Genomic DNA, 23,134 nt, shown 5'->3' on the forward strand with positions numbered 1-23,134 from the left:
TGCCTTTTCACCTTGTTAATGTTACTGATGGTCAATCTGGCAGATACCTTAATATTCAATGTGAAATTTTCTCAACCAGGTTCAATTTGGTCAATATGTATGGGACAAATGATGACATTCCAGCTTTTTTCAGACATCTGTTTTTATTGTTAGCTGCTCTGTCGGGCGACCTTATTAGAGGTGGTGATTTTAATTGCGCACTTCAACCTGAACTAGACAGATCTAAGGGGAAAGATACCTCTCACAATCAAACAAGAAAAGAGTGAAAGACCTTAATTTAGTTGATGTGTGGAGAAGGAAGTACCCAGATAAACCAGATTTTTCTTGGTTTCTAGCACTTGCCAGACCTTTTCCAGAATTGATTATTACTTAGTTTCAGCTACCTTAATATCTACAGTTTCAAGCTGCTGGTATGACAGCATTTTAATTTCGGATCATGCTCCAGTTTCATTTACTTGGAACCAGCCTAACGCTTTATATTACTCCCCAAGGTGGCGGCTTCAAAATATTTGGCTTAGGGATCCAGAATTTATAAAGTTTATTGGAGTACAAATAGACTACTGTTTTGGAATTAATATGGACCAGACATCTGCAGCTATAAGATGGGAAGCCTTTAAAGCTTTTCTAAGAGGTCAGATGATTAGCTTCACCAGCTTTAAGCAGAAATCTTTTAGATTTGAAATAGAACAGCTCGAGAAAAGAATAAAAGAGACTGAATCTGAAAATTTTCAAAATCCTTCTCAGCAGCTATTTGCAGAACTTAACAGACTGAGAGCTAGATATAATGTATTGTCCATTGATAAGGTAACAAAAAGTTTGATGAGATTGAAGCAATCCTATTATGAGCAGGGTGAAAACTCTTGGCCTGGCGTATCAAACAGATACAAACAGAAAGGACAATAAACTCCCTACGATCAGATGAGGGGGTGACAACTGCTGACCCAAAAGAAATAAATAATATCTTTTTGTGATTTTACCAAAATTTGTATACATCAGAATATTCAGATTCAACTCCACAAATACAAAAGGAATTTCTGGATTTGCTAGAATTTACACCCCTGGATGAAACGACCTTGACCTCGCTGGAGTATAACTTAGAGGACAAAGAATTGTCTGAAGCCATAACTAATATGAAGGGGGGGAAAAGTCCTGGGCCTGATGGCATTCCGATTGAAATATATAAAATCTTTAAAATTAAATTAATACCACCTCTGCTTGATATGTATCAGGAGTCATTTGATATTGGATCCCTTCCCCCCTCTCTTAATATGGCAGTAATTACTCTACTACTGAAACCTGGACAATCACTGTCCCTATGTGGATCTTATAGACCAATTTCACTTCTGAATAATGATTTCAAAATTATTTGTAAGGTATTAGCTAAGAGGCTGGAGCCACTCTTGCCAAAGATGGTCCACTCTGACCAAAATGGTTTTGTTAAGGGAAGACAGGGCTTCCACAACATCCGAAGAGTGTTTAATATACTCTATGAAAAGTCTGGAAGCTCTGATAGTGCTATTCTGTCACTGGGTGCTGAGAGAGCTTTTGATAGAGTGGAATGGCAACATTTGTTTAAAGTTTTAGAAAGATTTGATATGGGGGGAAATTTTTTACGATGGATACAGCTTCTTTATTCTAACCCACAGGCTGAAATTTTAACTGATGGGCTTTTTTCGGCACCTTTCAAACTCCAAAGGGGAACAAGACAGGGCTGTCCCCCATCTCCCCTCCTGTTTATCCTGGCCATTGAGCCGCTTGCTATGGCAATTTGAAAAGAGGCTACCATAGCAGGAATAACTGTAGGAGATATAGAACATCGCATAGCCCTGTACATGGTTGACGTAATTTTGTTTTGTTCTAACTTGAAACAAACATTACCTGCCTTAACTGACCTGATAACTATTTTGGTACTTTTGCAGGCTATAAAATAAACAACAATAAATCTGTAATATTATTCATGGATGAAGCTGAGAGACTCAGTCCCTCATTTCAAACTCCATTCATGGTGTCAGTACAGGGTTTTACTTATTTGGGTGTTAAAATCACTCCTACTATTGATGAAATTATCCTGACTAATTATAATCCTCTCACAGACTCAGTTATTCAACTTATAAACAGATGGTTGAAATTGCCTTTATCTCTGATTGGACTCATAAACATTATAAAAATGTCAATTTTACCCAAGTTCCTGTACCTTTTTCAATCTATCCCACTTTCTCCTCCATCATCTTTCTTTTATTTATTAAAGAAAGTTTTTTCTAACTTTATCTGGAGTAATAGATGTCCACGACTCAGGCTTTCCCCATTAGCCGTATGATAGAGGCGGCCTACAGCTACCAAATCTTATTTGGTATTTTTGGGCGGCCCAAATTAGAGCAGGAATCACTCCCCTACTTGGGTCTCAATGGAATCCCAGTCGATCAATATCCCTCTAGATCTTTATTTGTATTCAGCAGATAAGAAAAGACTGATTAAACAAACTAAAAATCCTTTTTTAAAAAATACAATGATGATTTGGCATGATGCTTTTGCATATTTGGGAGAGACATCACAGTTATCCCAGTTTACCCCCATCTTTGGTAATGTTGGCTTTAGGCCCAGCAGAGTAGACCCTGGTTTTAAAACTTGGGCAACCTGAGGCATAGTAAAGGTGTCTGAACTTTTTTAAGGGCGATACATTTATGTCATTTGAAGAACTTAAGGCCACATATGGAATTCCAACAAAACACTTTTTTAAATACATTCAGTTGTGAAGTTTTATTACGTTTAGGCAAGGCAACAGTTTGAAACTCCCTCCTTTATCTACCCTAGAAGACATCACTCTGAACTTAACTGAAGCTAGGGGACATGTTTCCAATACTATACAATCTATTTGCAAGCAAATGCAAAGAGTCGTCAAACAACATACTTCAAGCACGAAGAATTGATTTGAGTGAGAGTATATCTCAAAAAGAATGGTCAGAAGCTTGTTCCTTAGCTCAAACCCAATCAGTGAACACTCACTCAAATTATTACAATATAAATGGATAACCAGACAGTACATTACTCCAGTCAGATTGCATCATTTTAACCCCAACATTTCAGACACTTGCATTAAATGTAACCATCAAAAGGGATCTCTGTTTCATTGCATGTGGGAGTGCCCCTGGATAATCTGTTTCTGGAAGAAGGTGCTGGATTTGATTAGTCAGATTATTGGGAAAAAGGTGCCCCTCAATCCTAAATTATGTATTCTGAATATTTATCCAAATGACTTTGTGACCTCCAAAAATGTAAGGTCGCTGCTTAACATTTGTTTTTTTGGAAACTAAACGCTGCATAGCCTATTCATGAAAGAAGCCATCAACCAGTGGACTCTCACAATGGTTGAAAGGAATGACTTATAATCTTGCTCTGGAAAAGATAAGCTACACTACAAAAAACAAACTTGACAAATTTTGAGAAATATGGAACATTTTTACAAGTTCCTGGAGAATAATGTTCAAGATGTTGAAAGTAATGAACTGAATTGACTGCTTTTTTTTTCATGGTGAGATGGTTGCATCTCTTTTTTTTGATATATATTTTCTTCTTTTGTTTTCCAATTTTTTTTTCTTCAACTTTGTTATATTTTCAACTTATGAATGATATATATTGTGTTTTTTTTTCTTTTTATTCCGTAAAAATAATATAGAGATGTTTAAAAAAAACAACAGGGTTGTTGTGCTGGGAGATTTTAATTTCCCCAATATTGATTGGCATCTTCCTAGAGCAAGGGGTTTCGATGGGGTGGAGTTTGTTAGGTGTGTTCATGAAGGTTTCCCGACACAATATGTAGATAAGCCTACAAGAGGAGGGGCTGGACTTGATTTGGTATTGGGAAATGAACCTGGTCAGGTGTCAGGTCTCTCAGTAGGAGAGCATTTTGGAGATAATCATAATTCTATCCCCTTTACCATAGAGGGATAGGAACAGACAAGTTAGGAAAGCGTTTAATTGGAGTAAGGGGTAATATGAAGCTATCAGGCAGGAACTTGGAAGCATAAATTGGGAACAGATATTCTCAGGGGAATGTATGGCAGAAATGTGACAAATATTCAGGGGATATTTGCAAGGCGTTCTACATAGATACATTTCAATGAGACAGGGAAAGGATGGTAGGGTATAGAGGCTGTTAAAAATCTAGTCAAGAAGAAAAGAAAGGCTTACAAAACGTTCGAAAACTAGGTAATGATAGAGATCTAGAAGATTATAAGGCAAACAGGAAGGAGTTTAAGAATGAAATTAGGAGAGCCAGAAGGGGCCATGAGAAGGCCTTGGCAAACAGGATTAAGGAAAACGCCAAGGCATTCTACAAGTGTGTGAAGAGCAAGAGGATAAGATTTGAGAGAATAGGACCAATCAAGTGTGACAGTGGAAAAGTGGAGATTGCTGAGCCTCTGGCAATGATCTTTGCATCATCAATGAGGACAGGAGAGGTTCCAGAGGATTGGACAGTTGGAGATGTTGTTCCCTTATTCAAGAAAGGGAGTGGAGATAGCCCAGGAAATTATAGACCAGTGAGTCTTACTTCAGTGGTTGGTAAGTTGATGGAAAAAATCCTGAGGGGCAGGATTTATGAACATTTGGAGAAGCATATTATGATTAGGAATAGTCAGCATGGCTTTGTCAAAGGCAGGTCGTGCCTTATGGGCCTGATTGAATTTTTTGAGGATGTGACTAAACACATTGATGAAGGTAGAGCGGGAGATGTAGTGTATATAGATTTCAGCAAGGCATTTGATAAGGTACCCCATGCAAGGCTTATTGAGAAAGTAAGGAGTCATGGGATCCAAGGGGACATTGCTTTGTGGATCCAGAACTGGCTTGTCCACAGAAGGTGAAGAGTGGTTGTAGATGGGTCATATTCTGCATGGAGGTCCACGACCAGTGGTGTACCTCCAGGATCTGTTCTGGGACCCTTACTCTTCATGATTTATATAAATGACCTGGTTGAGGAAGTGGAGGGATGGGTTAGTGAATTTGCTGATGGCACAAAGGTTGGGGGTGTTGTGAATAGTATGGAGGGCTGTCAGAGGTTACAGCGGGACCTTGATAGGATGCAAAACTGGGTTGAGAATGGCAGATGGAGTTCAACCCAGATAAGTGTGAGGTGGTTCGTTTTGGTAGGTCAAATATGAAGGCAGAATATAGTCTCAATGGTAAGACTCTTGGCAATGTAAAGAATCAGAGGGATCTTGGGGTCCGAGACAATAGGACACTCAAAGCAGCTGTGCAAGTTAACTCTGTGTTTAAGAAGACATATGGTGCATTGACATTCATCGATCATGGGATTAATTTTAAGAGACGAGAGGTAATGTTGCACCTTTTTAGAACCCTGATCAGACGCCACTTGGAGTACTGTGCTCAGTTCTGGTCACCTCACTACAGGAAGGATGTGGAAACTGTAGAGTACCAAGGAGATTTACACTGATGTTGCTTGGATTGGGGAGCATGCCTTGTGAGAAATAGGTTAAGTGAACTTGACCTTTTCTCCTTGGAGCGACAGAGGATGGAGGTGTGTAAGATGATGAGGGGCATTGATCATGTGGATAGTCAGAGGCTTTTTCCCAGGGCTGAAATGGCACAGTTTTAATGTACTTGGAAGTAGGTACAGAGGAGATGTCAGGAGTAGAATTTTTTACTCAGAGAGTGGTGAGTGCATGGAATGGGCTGCCGGCGACAGTGGTGGAGATGGATACAAGATGCTCCTGGATTAGGTACATGGAGCTTCAAAAAATAGAGGGTTATAGGTAACCTTAAGTAATTTCTAAGTAAGTACATGTTTGGCACAGCGTTGTGGGCCGAAGGGCCTGTATTGTGCTGTAGCTTTTCTATGTTTCTGTGAATTGAATTTATTATTTACATCCTTCATATACATGAGGAGTAAAAATCTTTACATTACTTCTCTGTCTAAATGTGCAATTAGCTTTAAATAGTATGCACAACAAAATTGTCAATATAAGATAGTTGTGTAAACATGAGTTAAGCAGTCTGATGGCCTGGTGGAAGAAGCTGTCCCAGAGCCTGTTGGGTCTGTTTTTTATGCTGTGGTACCGTTTCTTGGATGGAAGCAGTTGGAATAGTTTATGGTTGGGGTGACTCGGGTCTCCAAATTTACTACGGGCCCTTTTTACACACCTGTCTTTGTAAATGTCCTGAATAGTGGGACGTTCACATCTACAGATGCACTGGGCTGTCCGCACCACTCTCTGCAGAGTCCTGTGATTGAGAGAAGTACAGTTCCCATATCAGGCACTAATGAAATTGCTTATGGTTTGGGGACTCATACCAAACTTCCTCAACCGTCTGAGGTGAAAGAGGTGCTGTTGTGCCTATTTCACCTCACAGCCGGTCTGTACAGACCAATGAGATCCTCAGGATTACTTACGCTGAGGAATTTAAAGCTGTTCACCCTCTCGACTCCAGATCCATTGATGTCAGTAGGGGTTAGCTCCTTTGTTTTTTTGCGACATTAGTGAAGAGGTTGTTTTGTTGACACCATTGTGTCAGGATGATAACTTCTCTGAAGGCTGCCTCATTATTATTTGAGGTTAGGCCAATCAGTGTAGTGTCATCAGCAAATTTAATTAGCAGATTGGAGCTGTGGCTGGTGACACAGTCATGGGTATACAGAGAGTATAAGAGGAGGTTTAGTACACAGCCCGGAGGGGCACCAGTGTTGAGGGTTGAGATGCCCTCAATGTGCGGGATTAGTGCCCATGTTGGAGCTGCTGTCCTGCATCAGTTTGTTAGGCCTAGGATAGATCTTCAGAGATGTTGTCAATCAGGAGTTTGATATTACTTAACCTTTCCACTCCTAATCCCTGATCTGTGCTCTATTGACTTACCATTCACCAAATGAAACAGCGTTCCTCCAGACCAAGGTGCACAACACAGTACATAAAACTCACACACAATGCATAAAGTATTAATATCACAAATAAATTAACAAAAATAAAATATATTCCAGAATATAAACATTGTCTGGAATAGGTAATCCTAGTAATTTCTGAGGTTGGGAAATATTCGGCACAACTTTGTGGGCCAAAGGGCCTGTATTGTGCTGTAGGTTTTCTATGTTTCTATTCAACATAAAAAGTAAACAGTATAACATCACTAGTGCTTCGTACGTGATGAGAACTGGGTGATGGCAGTGTGTTCAGTAATCTCGCGGCCTTGTTTCCGATCCTAACAGCCTTTGTTACACTAATGCTATGATGACTGTGGGAAGGGAGAGGCAAAGAGATTATTGGATGGATGGGAGGGGTCATTGACAAGGGCCCTGTGTACGCAGCACTTCTGCAAAATATCTTGGCTGGGTGGAAGAGAAATCCTGATGGTACTCTTTTGTAGGGGTTTGTGGTCAGATGCCTTGTGACTCCCATACCAGACGTGGTGCAGCTGGTCTGCATACTCTTAGTGGTGCATCTGTAAAAATAGGTTAGAATGAGGAAGAGGGTGGGGGGAGGCCTCACTTACTTCAATTACCTCAGGAAGTGGAAATGATTTAAAGAAATGAGGTTGAGGGACCAAGTGAAACGATCCTTTATGTGTACTCCCAGAAACTTCATGTTCCTAACTTCCTCCACAAAGGAGCAGTTTATGTAACTAAGGAGTGGTTAGCATACATTTCCTAAATCATGTCTTTACTCTTGTCCACATTGAGTGTCAAGTTGTGCTGTCTTCATTTGACTAGCTGCCCCACCTCCTCTGTATGTTATCTCGTTGTTAATGAGGCTAACCATGGTTGTGTCATCAGCAAGTTTGATGATATAGTCTGAACTGGATCTAACAGTACAATCATGGAGCAGCAGCAGGCTGAGCACGCGATCCTGGGGGTCGCGGCGGGAGAGTGGCCCCAGTGCTCTGTGAGATGGAAGTAGCGATATTGCTATCAACGCAGACTGACTGGTGTCTGAGCATGTGATCCATACCCTCTCCAGTGCAATCACATCCTTCCTGTAATGGGATGGGGTAGTGTGTGGGATACAGCACTGAAATCATAGCATCAAAAGATTAGCTTCATTTGTCACATGTACATCCAAATCAAAACGTACAGGCAAATGCATTATTTGCGTTAAGAATGTGCTGGGGACGGCATGCAAAGTGTCACCATGCTTCCAGCACCAACATAATGTTTCTATGGAATGTGGGAGGAAACCACAACACTGTGAGGAAACCCACCATTCATGGCGAGAATAACAATATAGCATATAACCATATAACAATTACAGCATGGAAACAGGCCATCTCGGCCTTTCTAGTCCATGCTGAATGCTTACTCTCACCTAGTCCAACAGACCTGCACTCCGCCCATAACCCTCCATTCCTTTCCTGTCTATAAACCTATCCAATTTTACTTTCAATGACAATATTGAATCTGCCTCTACCACTTCTACTGGAAGCTCGTTCCACACAGCTACCACTCTCTGAGTAAAGAAGCTTCCCCTCATGTTACCCCTAAACTTTTGCCCCCTAACTCTCAATTCATGTCCTCTTGACTGAATCTCCCCTACTCTCAATGGAAAAAGCCTATCCACATCGGCTCTATCTATCCCCCTCATAATTTTAAATACCTCTATCTCAACCTTCTACGCTCCAAAGAATAAAGACCTAACTTGTTCAACCTTTCTCTGTAACTTAGGTGCTGAAACCCAGGTAACGTTCTAGTAAATCTCCTCTGTACTCTCTCTATTTTGTTGACATCTTTCCTATAATTCGGTGACTAGAACTGTACACAGTACTCCAAATTTGGCCTCACCAATGCCTTGTACAATTTTAACATTACATCCCAACTCCTGTACTCAATGCTGTGATCTAAATGTACAAACTCCTGACTGACAAAAGCTGGCTCTGTAAAGCATTATGCCACCTGAGCCATTTGAGGCATCCCCACTCTGCGATGCTCACAACCCCTACACACTGTGACAGGTTTTCAAACAAGTCCTGTTTCAACTCTTAAATCTGCCTCTGTTAATCCGGAGCCTTGCATTCCTGACCTCTACTACCTGCTGTGTGGGTAATGTTCAGGTCTTTAGACTTTAAGACACATAGGAGCAGAATTAGGCCACCCTGCCCATCAAGTCTGCTCCACCATTCTATCACAGCTGATTTATTATCCTTCCCAGCCCCATTCTTCCACCTTCTCCCTATAACCTTTGATGCCTTGAGTAACCAAGCATCTATCAACTTCCACTTTAAATCTATCCGATGGCTTGGTCTCTACAGCTATCTGTGGCAGCAAATTCCACAGATTTAGCACTCTGGCTAAAAAAATTCCTTTTCATCTCTGTTCTAAATGGATGTCCCTCTATTCTGAGGCTTTTACTCTGGTCCTAGTCTCACCCACTATAGGAAAAATCATATCTATCTTCATCTTTCAACATTCGATAGGTTTCAATGAGATCCATCCTCCAGTGAGTACAGGCCCAGAGCTCCTCATATGTTAACCTTTTAATTCCTGGATTATTTTTGTGAACCACCTCTGGATCCTTTCCAGCACACTCATTCTCTGCCCCCTCTTCCCCGTTAGACACTTCAGTCTATGTGAATAGTTTCTTATCACCCACCTTGTCTGCACCTGTAATGGTTTTAAATACCTTGACCAGAGCAGCTTACAATCTCTCTCCCAATTTTCCAATTTCTCTCCCCTCCCCACACAGACTGACCCTCCTGCATTCATACATATAAATCTCTCCCATGTCATTCTGACATCTTCATATCTGTCTGGAAGTGATGCACTACAACTGGAATCTCTATGCTTTTGTGACCAGTTTCTCATCTGCCCTGCCTGAAGTCCCTGAGTGCTGCATTCCCCTTGGAAAAATCTCTTCTCATTCCTCTTAGTCATAGAGCACTACAGCATAGAAACAGGCCTTTCGGCACATCTAGTCCATGCATAGTCCTACCAAACTGCGACCAGACCATATACTCCATACCCCTCCCATCCATGTACAAAAAATATGGGCCATACGTAGGCAGAATGGATACAAGCCATGCAGGAGGCAGCAGGGATACGGACCACGGACGGGAAGAAGGGATATGGACCATAGATGGGCAACAGGGATACGGACCATGGATGGGAAGAAGGGATACGGACCATGGACGGGCAGCAGGGATGTGGACCATGGACGGGAAGAAGGGGTACGAACCATGGACAGGCAGCAGGGGTACGGACCATGGACGGGAAGAAGGGATATGGACCATAGATGGGCGACAGGGATACGGACCATGGATGGGAAGAAGGGATATGGACCATAGATGGGAAGAAGGATATGGACCATAGATGGGCAACAGGGGTACGGACCATGGACGGGAAGAAGGGATATGGACCATAGATGGGCAACAGGGGTACGGACCATGGACGGGAAGAAGGGATATGGACCATAGATGGGCAACAGGGATACGGACCATGGATGGGAAGAAGGGGTACGAACCATGGACAGGAAGAAGGGATACGGACCATGGATGGGAAGAAGGGGTACGAACCATGGACAGGAAGAAGGGATACGGACCATGGACGGGCAACAGGGATATGGATCATGGATGGGAAGAAGGGATACGGACCATGGACGGGCAGCAGGGATGTGGACCATGGATGGGAAGAAGGGGTACGAACCATGGACAGGAAGAAGGGATACGGACCATGGATGGGAAGAAGGGGTACGAACCATGGACAGGAAGAAGGGATACGGACCATGGATGGGAAGAAGGGGTATGAACCATGGACAGGAAGAAGGGTTACGGACCATGGATGGGAAGAAGCAATACAGACCATAGACGGGCAACAGGGATACGGACCATGGATGGGAAGAAGGGATACGGACCATGGACGGGCAACAGGGATACGGACCATGGATGAGAAGAAGCAATACAGACCATGGAGGGGAAGAAGCGATACGGACCATGGACATGAAAAAGGGATACGGACCATGGACAGGAAGAAGGGATATGGGCCATGGACAGGAAGAAGGGATACGGACCATAGATGGGCAACAGGGATACGGACCATGGACGGGCAACAGGGATATGGACCATGGAGGGGAAGAAGGGATACGGACCATGGATGAGAAGAAGCAATACGGACCATGGAGGGGAAGAAGTGATACGGACCATGGACAGGAAGAAGGGATACGGACCATGGATGAGAAGAAGCAATACGGACCATGGAGGGGAAGAAGCGATACGGACCATGGACATGAAAAAGAGATATGGATCATGGACAGGAAGAAGGCATACGGACCATGTATAGACCATGTATATGAGCCACATTCAGGTGGAAGGGATGTAATACTCAGGTTTGGCTGGCTGCGTAGGTCTAAGGAAGACAATCTCTGGCCCCACCAAAAGTGTGAGATTAAGGTGTAAACTCAACTGAAGCCCCCAATTGTGTGGCTACTGCGTGATATGTTACCTTGTTACAAATCAGTACCACAAAATAACAGACAGAACACCGCAGAAGACCATAAGATATAGGAGCAGAAGTAGGCCATTTGGCCCATTAAGTTTGCTCCACCGTTCAATCATGGACTGATCCAATTCTTCTGGTCATCCCCTCTCCCCTGCTTTCACTCCATACCCTTTGTTGCCCTGGCTAATCGACTTGTCAACTCCAAGCATGCCCAGTAACTCATGTATGAGCCTACTCTCAAAATCCCGTCCCTGATTACAATATATCCATCCGCCTGGGGAGGCCATAATAAATGAAATACTTCTCCCATCACACTTTGGCCACTGTGGACGCCCTCTGATCCTTGTAGGGAAAGCTTGCACATATCTGGTGTAGTGGTCCGTGATGACTAAGGAATTTGCTGTGTGGTAGACATCTGGCTCTATTGACAGGAAATCCATACACACCAGGTCCAGGGGCCCCGCACTCTGCAAGTGGGACAATGGACAGTTCCCTCCTAGGCAGCGTCTTTCTCTGTATGCATCGAATGTCTGTCCTGCAGTATTCTTCAACCTCTGGCTACATTTGGGGCCAATAGATCCGATCTCTGAGCAATCCATAGGTCTTTTCAACCATAGATGTCCAGAATCATCATGAAGTGACTTTAACACAGTCCTCCAATACCTCTCAGGTGGAACCAGTTAAGAATGCTGAGGCCAGTGTGGAGGTGAGGTGACGTGACCCGGTTTAGGATCTAGTTCCTCAACTCCAATCTGGGCCATTCTCTCAGTAATGGAGGCACTACAGCATGTTTGTCTTCTCGACTTGGTCCGGGTCTCCTTTTTCAACCACTGACCAAATGGTACCGATGCCCAGGCCATCTCGCTGAGCAGCTGCCACTTCCCCAGGACTCCATTCTGGTAACTAGTATGTCTTCAGAGCAATCAGATTACAGAATGATGGCAACGGATGCTCCCAATTGATCTACCGCTCAGTCCTACCCTTGCCTTCACCATGATGGCAAACTGACACATGGTTTTCACTCCTGGGGGCAGAGTACTCCCACTCTTCAACCCTATCCAGCCCTTCATGAGCACATCGAGACAAAACATCAGCATCAATGTTCCTACTTCCTGGTGGGTACTTCAGGCGGAAATCATAGGCAGATAACGCCAAATGTGGCATCCAATTTTGCTGAGGTCAGGGTATTGTCACCTCAAACTTGGCACCATAGAGGTAGTCACTCAACTTATTCATCACAGCCCATTTCAACATCAGAAACTCCAATTTGTGCATGGGATAACAACAGACTCCAGCTGACAAACGTAACAGATCTCAACCCAGTGCCCTGATCCTGATACAGGACACCCCCTAAGCCCTCCCTGCTGGCATCTGTATGCAGACAGTATGGCAATCAGGAGACTGCAAAAGCCAGGTGCAAAAGGTGCTTGTGTCAGCAGCTCCTTCAGTGCCTGAAAGGCCTCTTTACACTTTGCAACTCACCTCACTCCAAAAGGCTATGAAATGCTAAGATACTCTTTACCTTCCTCTCCTTTTGTCCTCCTCCTCCCTTTCTTCCCCAATGCAGGGTAACCACACGGAAGCTGATTTAACGGGTGACTCACTTTTGCATAGTCCTTCATGAACCTCCAATAGTACCCAAGGAACGAGTGCAAAGTGCTCACAGTCTGGCACCTTGGCCATGTTGCCAACACCTCTATCTTAGATGGATCGTAGCTACTCCATTCCTTGAGACTATGTGCCCAACATAGCTGACATACACTTTGCAGAACTAGCACTTGTCCAGAGAAAGATTTAACCCTTCAGCTTTCAGGTGGCCCAGCACCTTCAGTAGCCTTGCTTCATGTTCCTCCAAGATGGACCCAAACAGTATGAGGATATCCAGATACACCAATACCTCAAGCATGTTCATATCCCCCCCCCACCATATCCCCCCACCAACATTTCACCATACCACGCTGGAAGTTTGCAGGGGCGCTGGATATGCCCTGGGGCATCCATTCGAACTGGAGGAATCCCAGTGGACATATAAATGCCGCCTTCTCTTTGTCAGCCTCACTCATGGGGATCTGGTAATATCCACTCCTCAAATCCAGCACACTGAACCACTTCGCACCACTCAGAAAGACCAGCACGTCTCAATCCTTGGGACTGAATACTGGTCGGGGACCGTACGCTTGTTCAGAATCCTGTAGTCCACATACATCCGTACCTTCCCATTCTTCTTCCTGGTCACTACCATGTGGGACGCATAGGGGCTTCTGGACTCGGTGATGATCCCAGCTTCCTTCAACCTACACAAATGCTGCCAAACATCTTCCAGCTCTGCAGGGGCCAGTCGCCGCGGCCTTTCTCTGAACAGAGTGTTCGGGTCACCCAGATAGTGTGGCGAGTGCTCTTGGAACAACACAATTGAGTGACAACGGACCACTCGTCAGTAAAAAAGACACCTTCCAGTTTCAACATCTTCTCTGTCAACCTCCTCTCCCAACCCGCATGTAGTGGGAAGTAACTTTAATGACTCAGTGGTCAACTTTCCCCCCTTTGCAGATAGTTTCACCACTGTTTGTCTCACTGGGACACTGGACATTACCGTCACCAGGAAGAGATTACCTCCCTCTTCGTAGTGTTCCTGACCCTCACTGTCGTCCTGTTCTGAGGGCTTCTGCAGTTCAGGCCTCACCAGTACCCCAGCAGGCACATCCAACTCCTCTTCGTGGTCTTCTGGAGCATGCACCAGGAGGGCCTCACCTCAGGCATTCCCATCACTCTTGCTACTTCCCCGGGCTGTAATACGTTTGGCTTTGACTGGGTGAACCACGCAGTCCCTCCTCTAAACTCGCTATCTGGCCCAATGCAGTTACGCACTTCCTCAAAAGCAGCTCAAAACACCAGGTGAACCGACAATGTTCTCAGAAAGCTCTCTGCAGCTTTCTCTTTGCAGGCCCCCATAAGCCTCTCTCAATAGGACTGTTGGTCCCCACAAGAATTGAAACACCGCCCTTCTCAACAGGGTCCAGGCAAACCAGCACGAATGTATCAACGGTCTCATCCACTGCTACATCGACCTCCAGGAACTACAGCTTCACTGACAAATAACCATCACCTGTACTGTCCCCAGATCTCAGTGCTCTGAGTGGCATCAATGGTAAATGTGTCAAATACAGGTTGTAAAATGACCTGCGACCCTGTGTCAGGTATAACTGTAGCATAAGTACCCTCTATCCGTAGCAATACACTGGAGCTTGGCCCCACTAAGTCTTCAGGAATAGGTCTTTTGTTTTAACCATATAACATATAACCATATAACAATCACAGCACGGAAACAGGCCATCTCGGCCCTCCTAGTCCGTGCCGAACTCTTAATCTCACCTAGTCCCACCTACCCGCACTCAGCCCATAACCTTTCCTGTCCATATACCTATCCAATTTTACCTTAAATGACACAACTGAACTGGCCTCTACTACTTCTACAGGAAGCTCATTCCACACAGCTATCACTCTCTGAGTAAAGAAATACCCCCTCGTGTTTCCCTTAAACTTCTGCCCCCTAACTCTCAAATCATGTCCTCTCGTTTGAATCTCCCCTACTCTCAATGGAAACAGCCTATTCACGTCAACTCTATCTATCCCTCTCAAAATTTTAAATACCTCGATCAAATCCCCCCTCAACCTTCTACGCTCCAATGAATAGAGACCTAACTTGTTCAACCTTTCTCTGTAACTTAAGTGCTGAAACCCAGGTAACATCCTAGTAAATCGATGTTTTGGAGTGTTCCTTGATATATTGCTGGGAACGTCAGGCTGTTCCCTCACTGGGTCTCTTCTAAGTTTCCCGACGTCTCTGTCTGCTTAGGTACCTGGGGGCCTCATTCTCCGAGGGATTTCCCATTGCTCACACTCCCGCCTGAAGTGTCCCTCTTCACTATAGTTATTACAGACAATACCAGCCGCTCCCCGGCCACTAGCAGCCCTCTGCATCATCCGTCCACTTAGGGGGTCTGCCTCCCTATCAGTTCCAGGGGCCACGCCTGCTGATAGCAACCAGGACATCTCAGTTCTCAAGTCTGCCATGATCTCCTTTACCACTCCCTGAGTTGGGCTATCCGTGGTTACCTGCCGCTACTGCCCTGCTGATGGATCCCTCCCATGCCTCTGACATGTTCTCCTCCTCCCGTACTTCTCTGATCAGCTCAACAAATGAGGGAGGGGGGCTGCATCTTACAAGACAGTCTGAGACCCCAAGCGATCAAGTTCTGGTACTGGGCACCTTTTGCTATTTGGTCCATTTTTAACTGATCACCTCAGCTTTCTTAATGGCCCCCCTACGTGCAAACAATTTAGCTGTCTCTCCAGCCGAAAGATGTAGGAAGAAAGCGTCTCCCCCTTCTCCTGATGCATGTTCTGAAACCCCGTCATGAACTCCATTGGGCTTCCTTTCATGGCAAATTCCTTTTCCTGTGCTTGCATGTCGGCCGCAGAAGTGGCAAGGGTGTTCTGTGCCTTTACAGCTCTCACTATGTCAGCAGCCCGCTCCCTTAAGCTCTCAACCTCTCTTTATGTTGTCAGAGCACTGCCACTCTAACAACTCAGAAGTCTGCTTTGCCCAAGTCTCAAACTCCTCCTCCCTCTCGGGGGTGGGCTTCACTCCAGAGAACATTCTCAGCTTTCAGTAGCTAGGACCCTCAGCCTGTTTATTCACCAGATAGGTAAGGGTTGATACCAACTCAAAATTCTCACTCCTCGCTGGGGGACTCATTAGACATTCTCATTAGACTATTCTCCCCTCGCTGTGCAAAAATGTGAGAACCTTGTCTTTGAAGTCTATACTCTCAGCCATGGGAGACTCAACTTGCAATTCAGCCCCCTCACCTACACTCTCCTCCCCCAGCAAGAATGGACAGTCCACAGCCCCTCTCTCCCGGGACCCCAATAGTACCAGGCAGTTCCACTGCTGTTACGTCAGCACTAGTGTGAACTAAAACAAAGTCTGTGTCCAACATTTTATCAAACTTCCGCCCCACAATCATAACTTTTTCTACAGCTTTAACAGTACTTAAAAGTCGAATTAACAATTCATCAGGAGTACGAATATCTACCCCACTCAATATACACACATTTGTTACCAGTAACCCTGTGGATTCACACCACCGCTCAACCCCAGCAGCATCCATACCCATGTATCGTAATCACTTTACTGGACAATAGTTTAGCACAGACATAAACACGGAACTCACTGGTTCAGTGCTCACGGCAATCACACAGCATCCAACGAAATCAATCCCGAACGATACCCCCACAATTGTAACCCTCAGGTTCTGTCGGCTGCATAAGTCCAGGGACAGCAACCTATAGCCCTGCCAAACGTGTGAGATTGAGATGCAAGTCCACCCTGAAAACCCCGTTTGTGTGGATTCTGCGTGATGTGTTACCCTGTTACAAATCAGTACCATGAAATAACAGACAGTACACCAGATGCAAATAGACAATTTAGCTTTATAATTCTTAATGTGACTAAAGGGTTAAAAAAGAAAAGGGACCATTTTAATGAAACAGTCTAATGTGCACAAGCTGGACAGTTTCTCCATCACCGATCCTTCCCTGATTTCCACGGGCTTTGTTGACTCCTGGTCACACTCCAAGTCCACGCCTATGACCTCTCCTCTCTGGTGTCTTCTCGCTTCATCTCTCGCCAAACCCAAATCACCTCAGTGTCAGACACACAGCATGAACACACACTCCTGTCATTGGACGGTTCACGGTCCAAAGCACCCGTTAACTCTAATGATAACCCAAACACCATTACATTACACCACCGAAAGTCCATTACATTAGCAGTGAAACCTTTCCCAAGGTGTTACAGGAATATAGACCATGGACATGCAGAAGGAACGTACAGTATAGTACGTGAACCTGTAAGTGAATATGGGTCATGTGAAAGCAGAAGGGACTTACATGTCATTAGATTAAGTAGTTCATGTTTAAAGAACCACTTAAAGGTTATGCAGGAAGAAAGCAATCGATTGACCTTGCGTTAGGTTGAAAGGTCAGCATTACATGGGCTGAAGGGCCTGTACTGTACCTCCAATCCAATAGCATGAAAATTGATTTCTCCTTTTCAAATATTTTTCTCTCCTCTTTCCCTTTTCTTCTAATCCACACTCTGGCCTCTTACCTCTTCTCCTCACCTGCCTATCACCTTGCTCTGGTACCCCTTCTTTTTCCATTTCTCTCTTGGTCCACTCTCCGCTCCTATCAGATTCCTTTTTCACTAGCCCTTTTGCCTTTCCCACCCATTTTCATCTAACACCTAGCTGACCTGCTGAGTTCCTCCAGCATTTTGTGTGTGTTGCTCTGTACTGTTGATGTTCCAGTTCAGTATAACATTGTTTCTGAGTTGTACTGTTCTATGTTGTGCGTTCTCACGGGAGGATCAGGCGAACAGCAGGGTGTAGGTTAACATGTTTCTGAATTCTGTTGACTGGTGGTACAGGACACATATCCCTTCTACACACACACACACACACACACACACACACACACACACACACACACACACACACACACACCCCCCCCCCCCATGTAACTAGAGTGTCCCAGCGATATGGATGAGGAGATTGATATTATTGCTGTTCTTTACTCTTGCAGAGGGAGAGGAGGTGCCCGTGCCAGACTACAAAGGAACCCTAAGCAAACCAGGTGTACCGCAGATAGTGGGTTTCGTTGATACTTTAATGCCCACGGGAGCGGCGGACATTGTGGACAACGCAAAGCCAGGAGCAAGTGACGTCAACACCATCAGTGGTGATACCATTGTATGGCAGCCCCCAGTCATCCAGGTCTCAGTTGGTCAAGGAGCTCAGGAAGTGATGGATGATGAAGCACAGTTGGACAGCCGGGGGTCACCGTCGCAACTCAGTGCCTTGGACCAAACAGACCTCTGCAAAACTGAGTTCTTCAAGGTTGCAGACCAATTAGGTAAGCCCGCAGACAACCTGGTTTAGGTAGGGAGTGAAGCTCTCGCTCTAATTGTCTATTACTAAATAGGTTAGTACATTGTAGGCATGCTGTAAGATTTGCAAGATCCGCCTGATAAGATTTGCAAGCTGTCCAGCACAACCCTCACTGATTTGACTTGACACAAATGGTACATTTTACTGTGCAGGGCCTATCACTGGAGTCAACAGAGATCTATGAAGATGTGTTTCTTGCAGGTGGGCAGCGATTATTTAGAAAGAGAGCTTTGCGGACGTTTGTCCATTGTACAGAGCCTATCAGCGGTGTCAACCGAGCTTTACGAACTAAATAAAAATACAGAAGGGATAAGCAGAGTGGCCATTGTCAGGAGTAAGCTTTTGTTGGGAGAAGGCCAGCGGTGACAGTAGGCCATTGTTGGGAATAGGCCAGTGGCGAGAGAAGAAGCAACAGGCTTTGGCTCAAAGGAGGCTTCAGCTTGAAGTTGGTTCTATGCAAAGCGACTGCTTTTCCCCCTCTTACTGTACCATTTAAATGGCTGTGGTAAGCTCTTCATGCCAGATGTTGGAGAACTGGGAGACCAGGGAACTACATCTGCATGAAGTGCATCCAGCTGCAGCTCCTTGAAGACCATGTTAGCAGCAGCTGGATGACTGGATATACAGGAGAGTGAGGAGATAATTGATCAAAGTTGCAGCGAAGTCACCCCGAAGCTGCAGGAGGCAAGAAGCTGAGTGACTGTCAGGAGAAATGGAAATAGGCAGTGAGAGTGGAGTACAGCTGTGGACATTCCCCTCAAAAACAAGTATACCACTTTGGATACTTTTGTGGGGGATTACCTCCCAGGAGAATGCCATGGCAACTGGGTTACAGGCACTGACCATGGGTCCATGATGCAGAAGGGAAAGAGAGAGAAGAGTGCAATAGTGATAAGGAACAGACAGGAGATTCTGTGGATGTGAACAGGACACTCGGATGGTATGTTGTCTCCCAGGTGCCAGGGTCAGGGACGTCTCGGATTGCTTCCACAACATTTGGAGAGAGAGGGGGTGCAGCCAGATGTCTGGTACATGTTGGTACCAATAACATAGGAAGAAAAAACAGAGGTCCTGAAAAGAGAATTTAGAAAGCTAGGCTAACTTTGAGGAGATACGAAAGGATTTAGAAGGAATAGATTGGGACAATTTGATTTATGAGAAGGATGAAATAGAGAAATGGAGGTCATTTAAAGGTGAAATTTTGAGGGTACAGAATCTTTATGTTCCTGTTAGGTTGAAAGGAAAGGTTAAAAGTTTGAGAGAGCCACGGTTTTCAAAAGATATTGGAAACTTAGTTTAGAAAAAGAGGGAGATCTACAATAAATTTAGGCAGCATGGAGTAAATGTTCTCGAGGAATATAAAGAATGTAAAAAGAATTTTAAGAAAGAAATTAGAAAAGCTAAAAGAAGATACGAGGTTGCTTTGGCAAGTAAGGTGAAAATAAATACAAAGGGTTTCTACAGTTATATTAATAGCAAAAGGATAGTGAGGGATAAAATTGGCCCCTTAGAGAATCAGAGTGGACAGCTATGTGTGGCGCCAAAAGAGATGGGGGGAGATTTTGAAAATTTCTTTTCTTTGGTATTCACTAAGGAGAAGGATATTGAATTGTGTAAGGTAAGGGAAACAAGTAGGGAAGCTATGGAAACTATGACGATTAAAGAGGAGGAAGTACTGGCACTTTTAAGGAATATAAAAGTGGATAAGTCTCCAGGTCCTGACAGGATATTCCCTAGGACCTTGAGGGAAGTTAGTGTAGAATAGCAGGGGCTCTGACAGAAATATTTCAAATGTCATCAGAAACAGGGATGGATTGGCGTATTGCTCATGTTGTTCCATTGTTTAAAAAGGGTTCTAAGAGTAAACCTAGCAATTAGTGGCCTGTAAGTTTGACATCAGTGGTAGGTAAATTAATGGAAAGTATTCTTAGAGAGAGTATGTATAAATATCTGGATAGACAGGGTCAACATGGATTTGTGCTTGGAAGGTCATGTTTGACAAACCTTATTGAAGTTTTTGAAAAGGTTACTAGGAAAGTTGACGACGGTATAGCAGTGGATGTTGTCTATATGGACTTCAGTAAGGCCTTTGACAAGGTTCTGCACGGAAGGTTAGTTAGGAAGGTTCAATTGTTAGGAATTAATATTGAAGTAGTAAAATGGATTCAACAGTGGCTGGATGGGAGATGCCAGAGAGTAATGGTGGATAACTGTTTGTCAGGTTGGAGGCCGGTGACTAGTGGTGTGCCTCAGGGATCTGTACTGGGTCCAATGTTGTTTGTCATATACATTAATGATCTGGATGATGGGGTGGTAAATTGGATAAGTAAGCATGCAGATGATACTAAGATAGGTGGCATTGTGGATAATGAAGTAGGTTTTCAAAGCTCGCAGAGAGATTTAGGCCAGTCGGAAGAGTGGGCTGAAAGATGGCAGATGGAGTTTAATGCTGATAAGTGTGAGGTGCTATATTTCGGTAGGAATAATCAAAATAGGACATACATGGTAAATGGTAGGACATTGAAGAATGCAGTAGAACAGAGTGATCTAGGAATAATGGTGTATAGTTCCCTGAAGGTGAAATCTCACGTGGATAGGGTGGTGAAGAAAGCTTTTGGTATGCTGGCCTTTATAAATCAGAGCATTGAGTATAGGAGTTGGGATGTAATGTTAAAATTGTACAAGACATTGGTGAGGCCAAATATGGAGTACGTACAGTTCTGGTCACTGAATTATAGGAAAGATGTCAACAAAATAGAGAGAGTACAGAGGAGATTTACTAGAATGTTTCAGCACCTAAGTTACAGAGAAAGGTTGAACAAGTTAGGTGTTTATTCTTTGGAGCATAGAAGGTTGAGGGGGGACTTGATAGAAGTATTTAAAATTATGAAGGGGGATAGATAGAGTTGATGTGGATAGGCTTTTTCTATTGAGAGTAGGGGAGATTCAAACAAGTTGAGAGTCAGGGGGCAAAAGTTTAGGGGTAACACGAGGGGGAATTTCTTTACTCAGAGAGAGGTAGCTGTGTGGAATGAGCTTCCAGTAGGTGGTGGAGGCAGGTTCGGTATTGTTGTCATTTAAAGTATAATTGGATAGGTATATGGACAGGAAAGGAATGGAGGGTTATTGGCTGAGTGCAGGTCAGTGGGACTAGGTAAGAGTAAGCGTTTGATACTGACTAGAAGGGCCAAGATGGCCTGTTTCCATGCTGTAATTGTTATATGGTTATAGGTAGAAAGTGGAGAAGCAGGATCTCCTGGGTAGTAGTTTCTGGATTGCTGCCTGGGTAGAAGCAGGATGATTTGGCAGATAAATGCGTGGCTGAGATGCTGGTGCATGGGCAGGGCTTCAAGTTCTTGGATAATTGGGATTTCTTCTGGGGGAGGAAAGTGATGGGTTGCACCTGAACCTGAGTGGGACCAATATTCTCATGGCAGATTTGTTAGAGCTTTTAGGGAGGGTTGAAAATAATTTGGCAGTGGGGGCAGTGAAGGGACTCAGAATAGGATGGATGGTAAAAAAGTAAAGATAGCGTGCAGTCAGACTGTCAGGAAGGGGAGGCAGGTGATATGACTTAGTTGCAGTCAACGGGCTGAATATCAAATCATTAGAGATGCAGAGTCAGAAAGGATAGCGAATACGGTACTCAAGGTGTTGTATCTAAATGCGTTGTTTAAGAAATAAGCTGCATCCCTGTTGGAAGAATCTCTTTTCATTCCTCTTAGTCGTAGAGCACTACAGTGTAGAACAGGCCTTTCAGCCCATCTGGTCCATGCAGTAGTATCATTCTGCATAGTCACTCCTACTGGAACCAGACCATATACTCCATACCCCTCCGATCCATGTACCTGTTCACATTTTTCTTAAATGTTGAAATCTAACCCGCATCCACCACTTCTACTCTCAGCTCATTCCAGACTTACACTGCACTTACACTGCATGCTGAGTGAAGAAGTTCCTCCTCGCATTCTCCTTGGACGTTGCACCATTTTCCCTTAACCCATCACTTCTGGTTGTAGTCCCACCCAACCTTAGTAGAAAATGCCTGTTTGCCTGTTTGCCCCTCTTATCAAATCTCCTCTTAATCTTCTACATTCTGAAGAATATAGTCCTAACTTTATAACTCAGGTCCTCCAGACCTGGCAACATTCTTGTAATTTTTCTCTGTACTCTTTCAAGCTTAGAACCATAGAACACAGTACAGGCCCTTCAGTCCTCCATGTTGTGCAGACCCATATAATCCTTAAAGAAAAGTACTAAACCCACACTACCCCATAACATTCTGTTTTTCTTTCATCTATGTGCCTGTCCAAGAGGCTCTTAAAAATCCCTGATGTTTTAGCCTCCACCACCATCCCTGGCAAGTCATTCCAGGCACTCTCAACCTTCTGTGTGTAAAAAAAAACTTACTCCTGATTTCTCCCCTAAACTTCCCTCCCTTAATTTTGTACATATGCCCTCTGGTGTTTGCTATTGGTGCCCTGGGAAACAGGTACTGACTATTCACCCTAACTATGCCTCTCATAATCTTGTAGACCTCTATCAAGTCCCCGCTCATTCTTCAACACTCCAAAGATAAAAATCCCAGCTCTGCTAACCTTACTTCATATGACTTGTTCTCTAAACCAGGCAACATCCTGGTAAATCTCCTCTGCCTCCTCTTCATAGCTTCCACATCCTTCCTATAATG

General features: G+C 44.3%; 1 protein-coding gene across 9 annotated transcripts in view; it reads left to right on the forward strand.

The window, feature by feature from the left end:
• LOC132381789 (reticulon-1-like) overlaps positions 1 to 23,134 on the forward strand; it is a 180,523-nt gene that overhangs the window by 59,559 nt on the left and 97,830 nt on the right. For all 9 annotated transcript variants that reach the window (XM_059951356.1, XM_059951363.1, XM_059951357.1 and 6 more), the window contains one exon: positions 18,080 to 18,409. In XM_059951356.1, the coding sequence (XP_059807339.1) occupies positions 18,080 to 18,409 (330 nt within the window). The remainder of the gene's footprint in view (positions 1 to 18,079; positions 18,410 to 23,134) is intronic.

Source organism: Hypanus sabinus, chromosome 26 (assembly GCF_030144855.1).
Source record: "Hypanus sabinus isolate sHypSab1 chromosome 26, sHypSab1.hap1, whole genome shotgun sequence".
NCBI classification, from domain to species: Eukaryota; Metazoa; Chordata; class Chondrichthyes; order Myliobatiformes; family Dasyatidae; genus Hypanus; species Hypanus sabinus.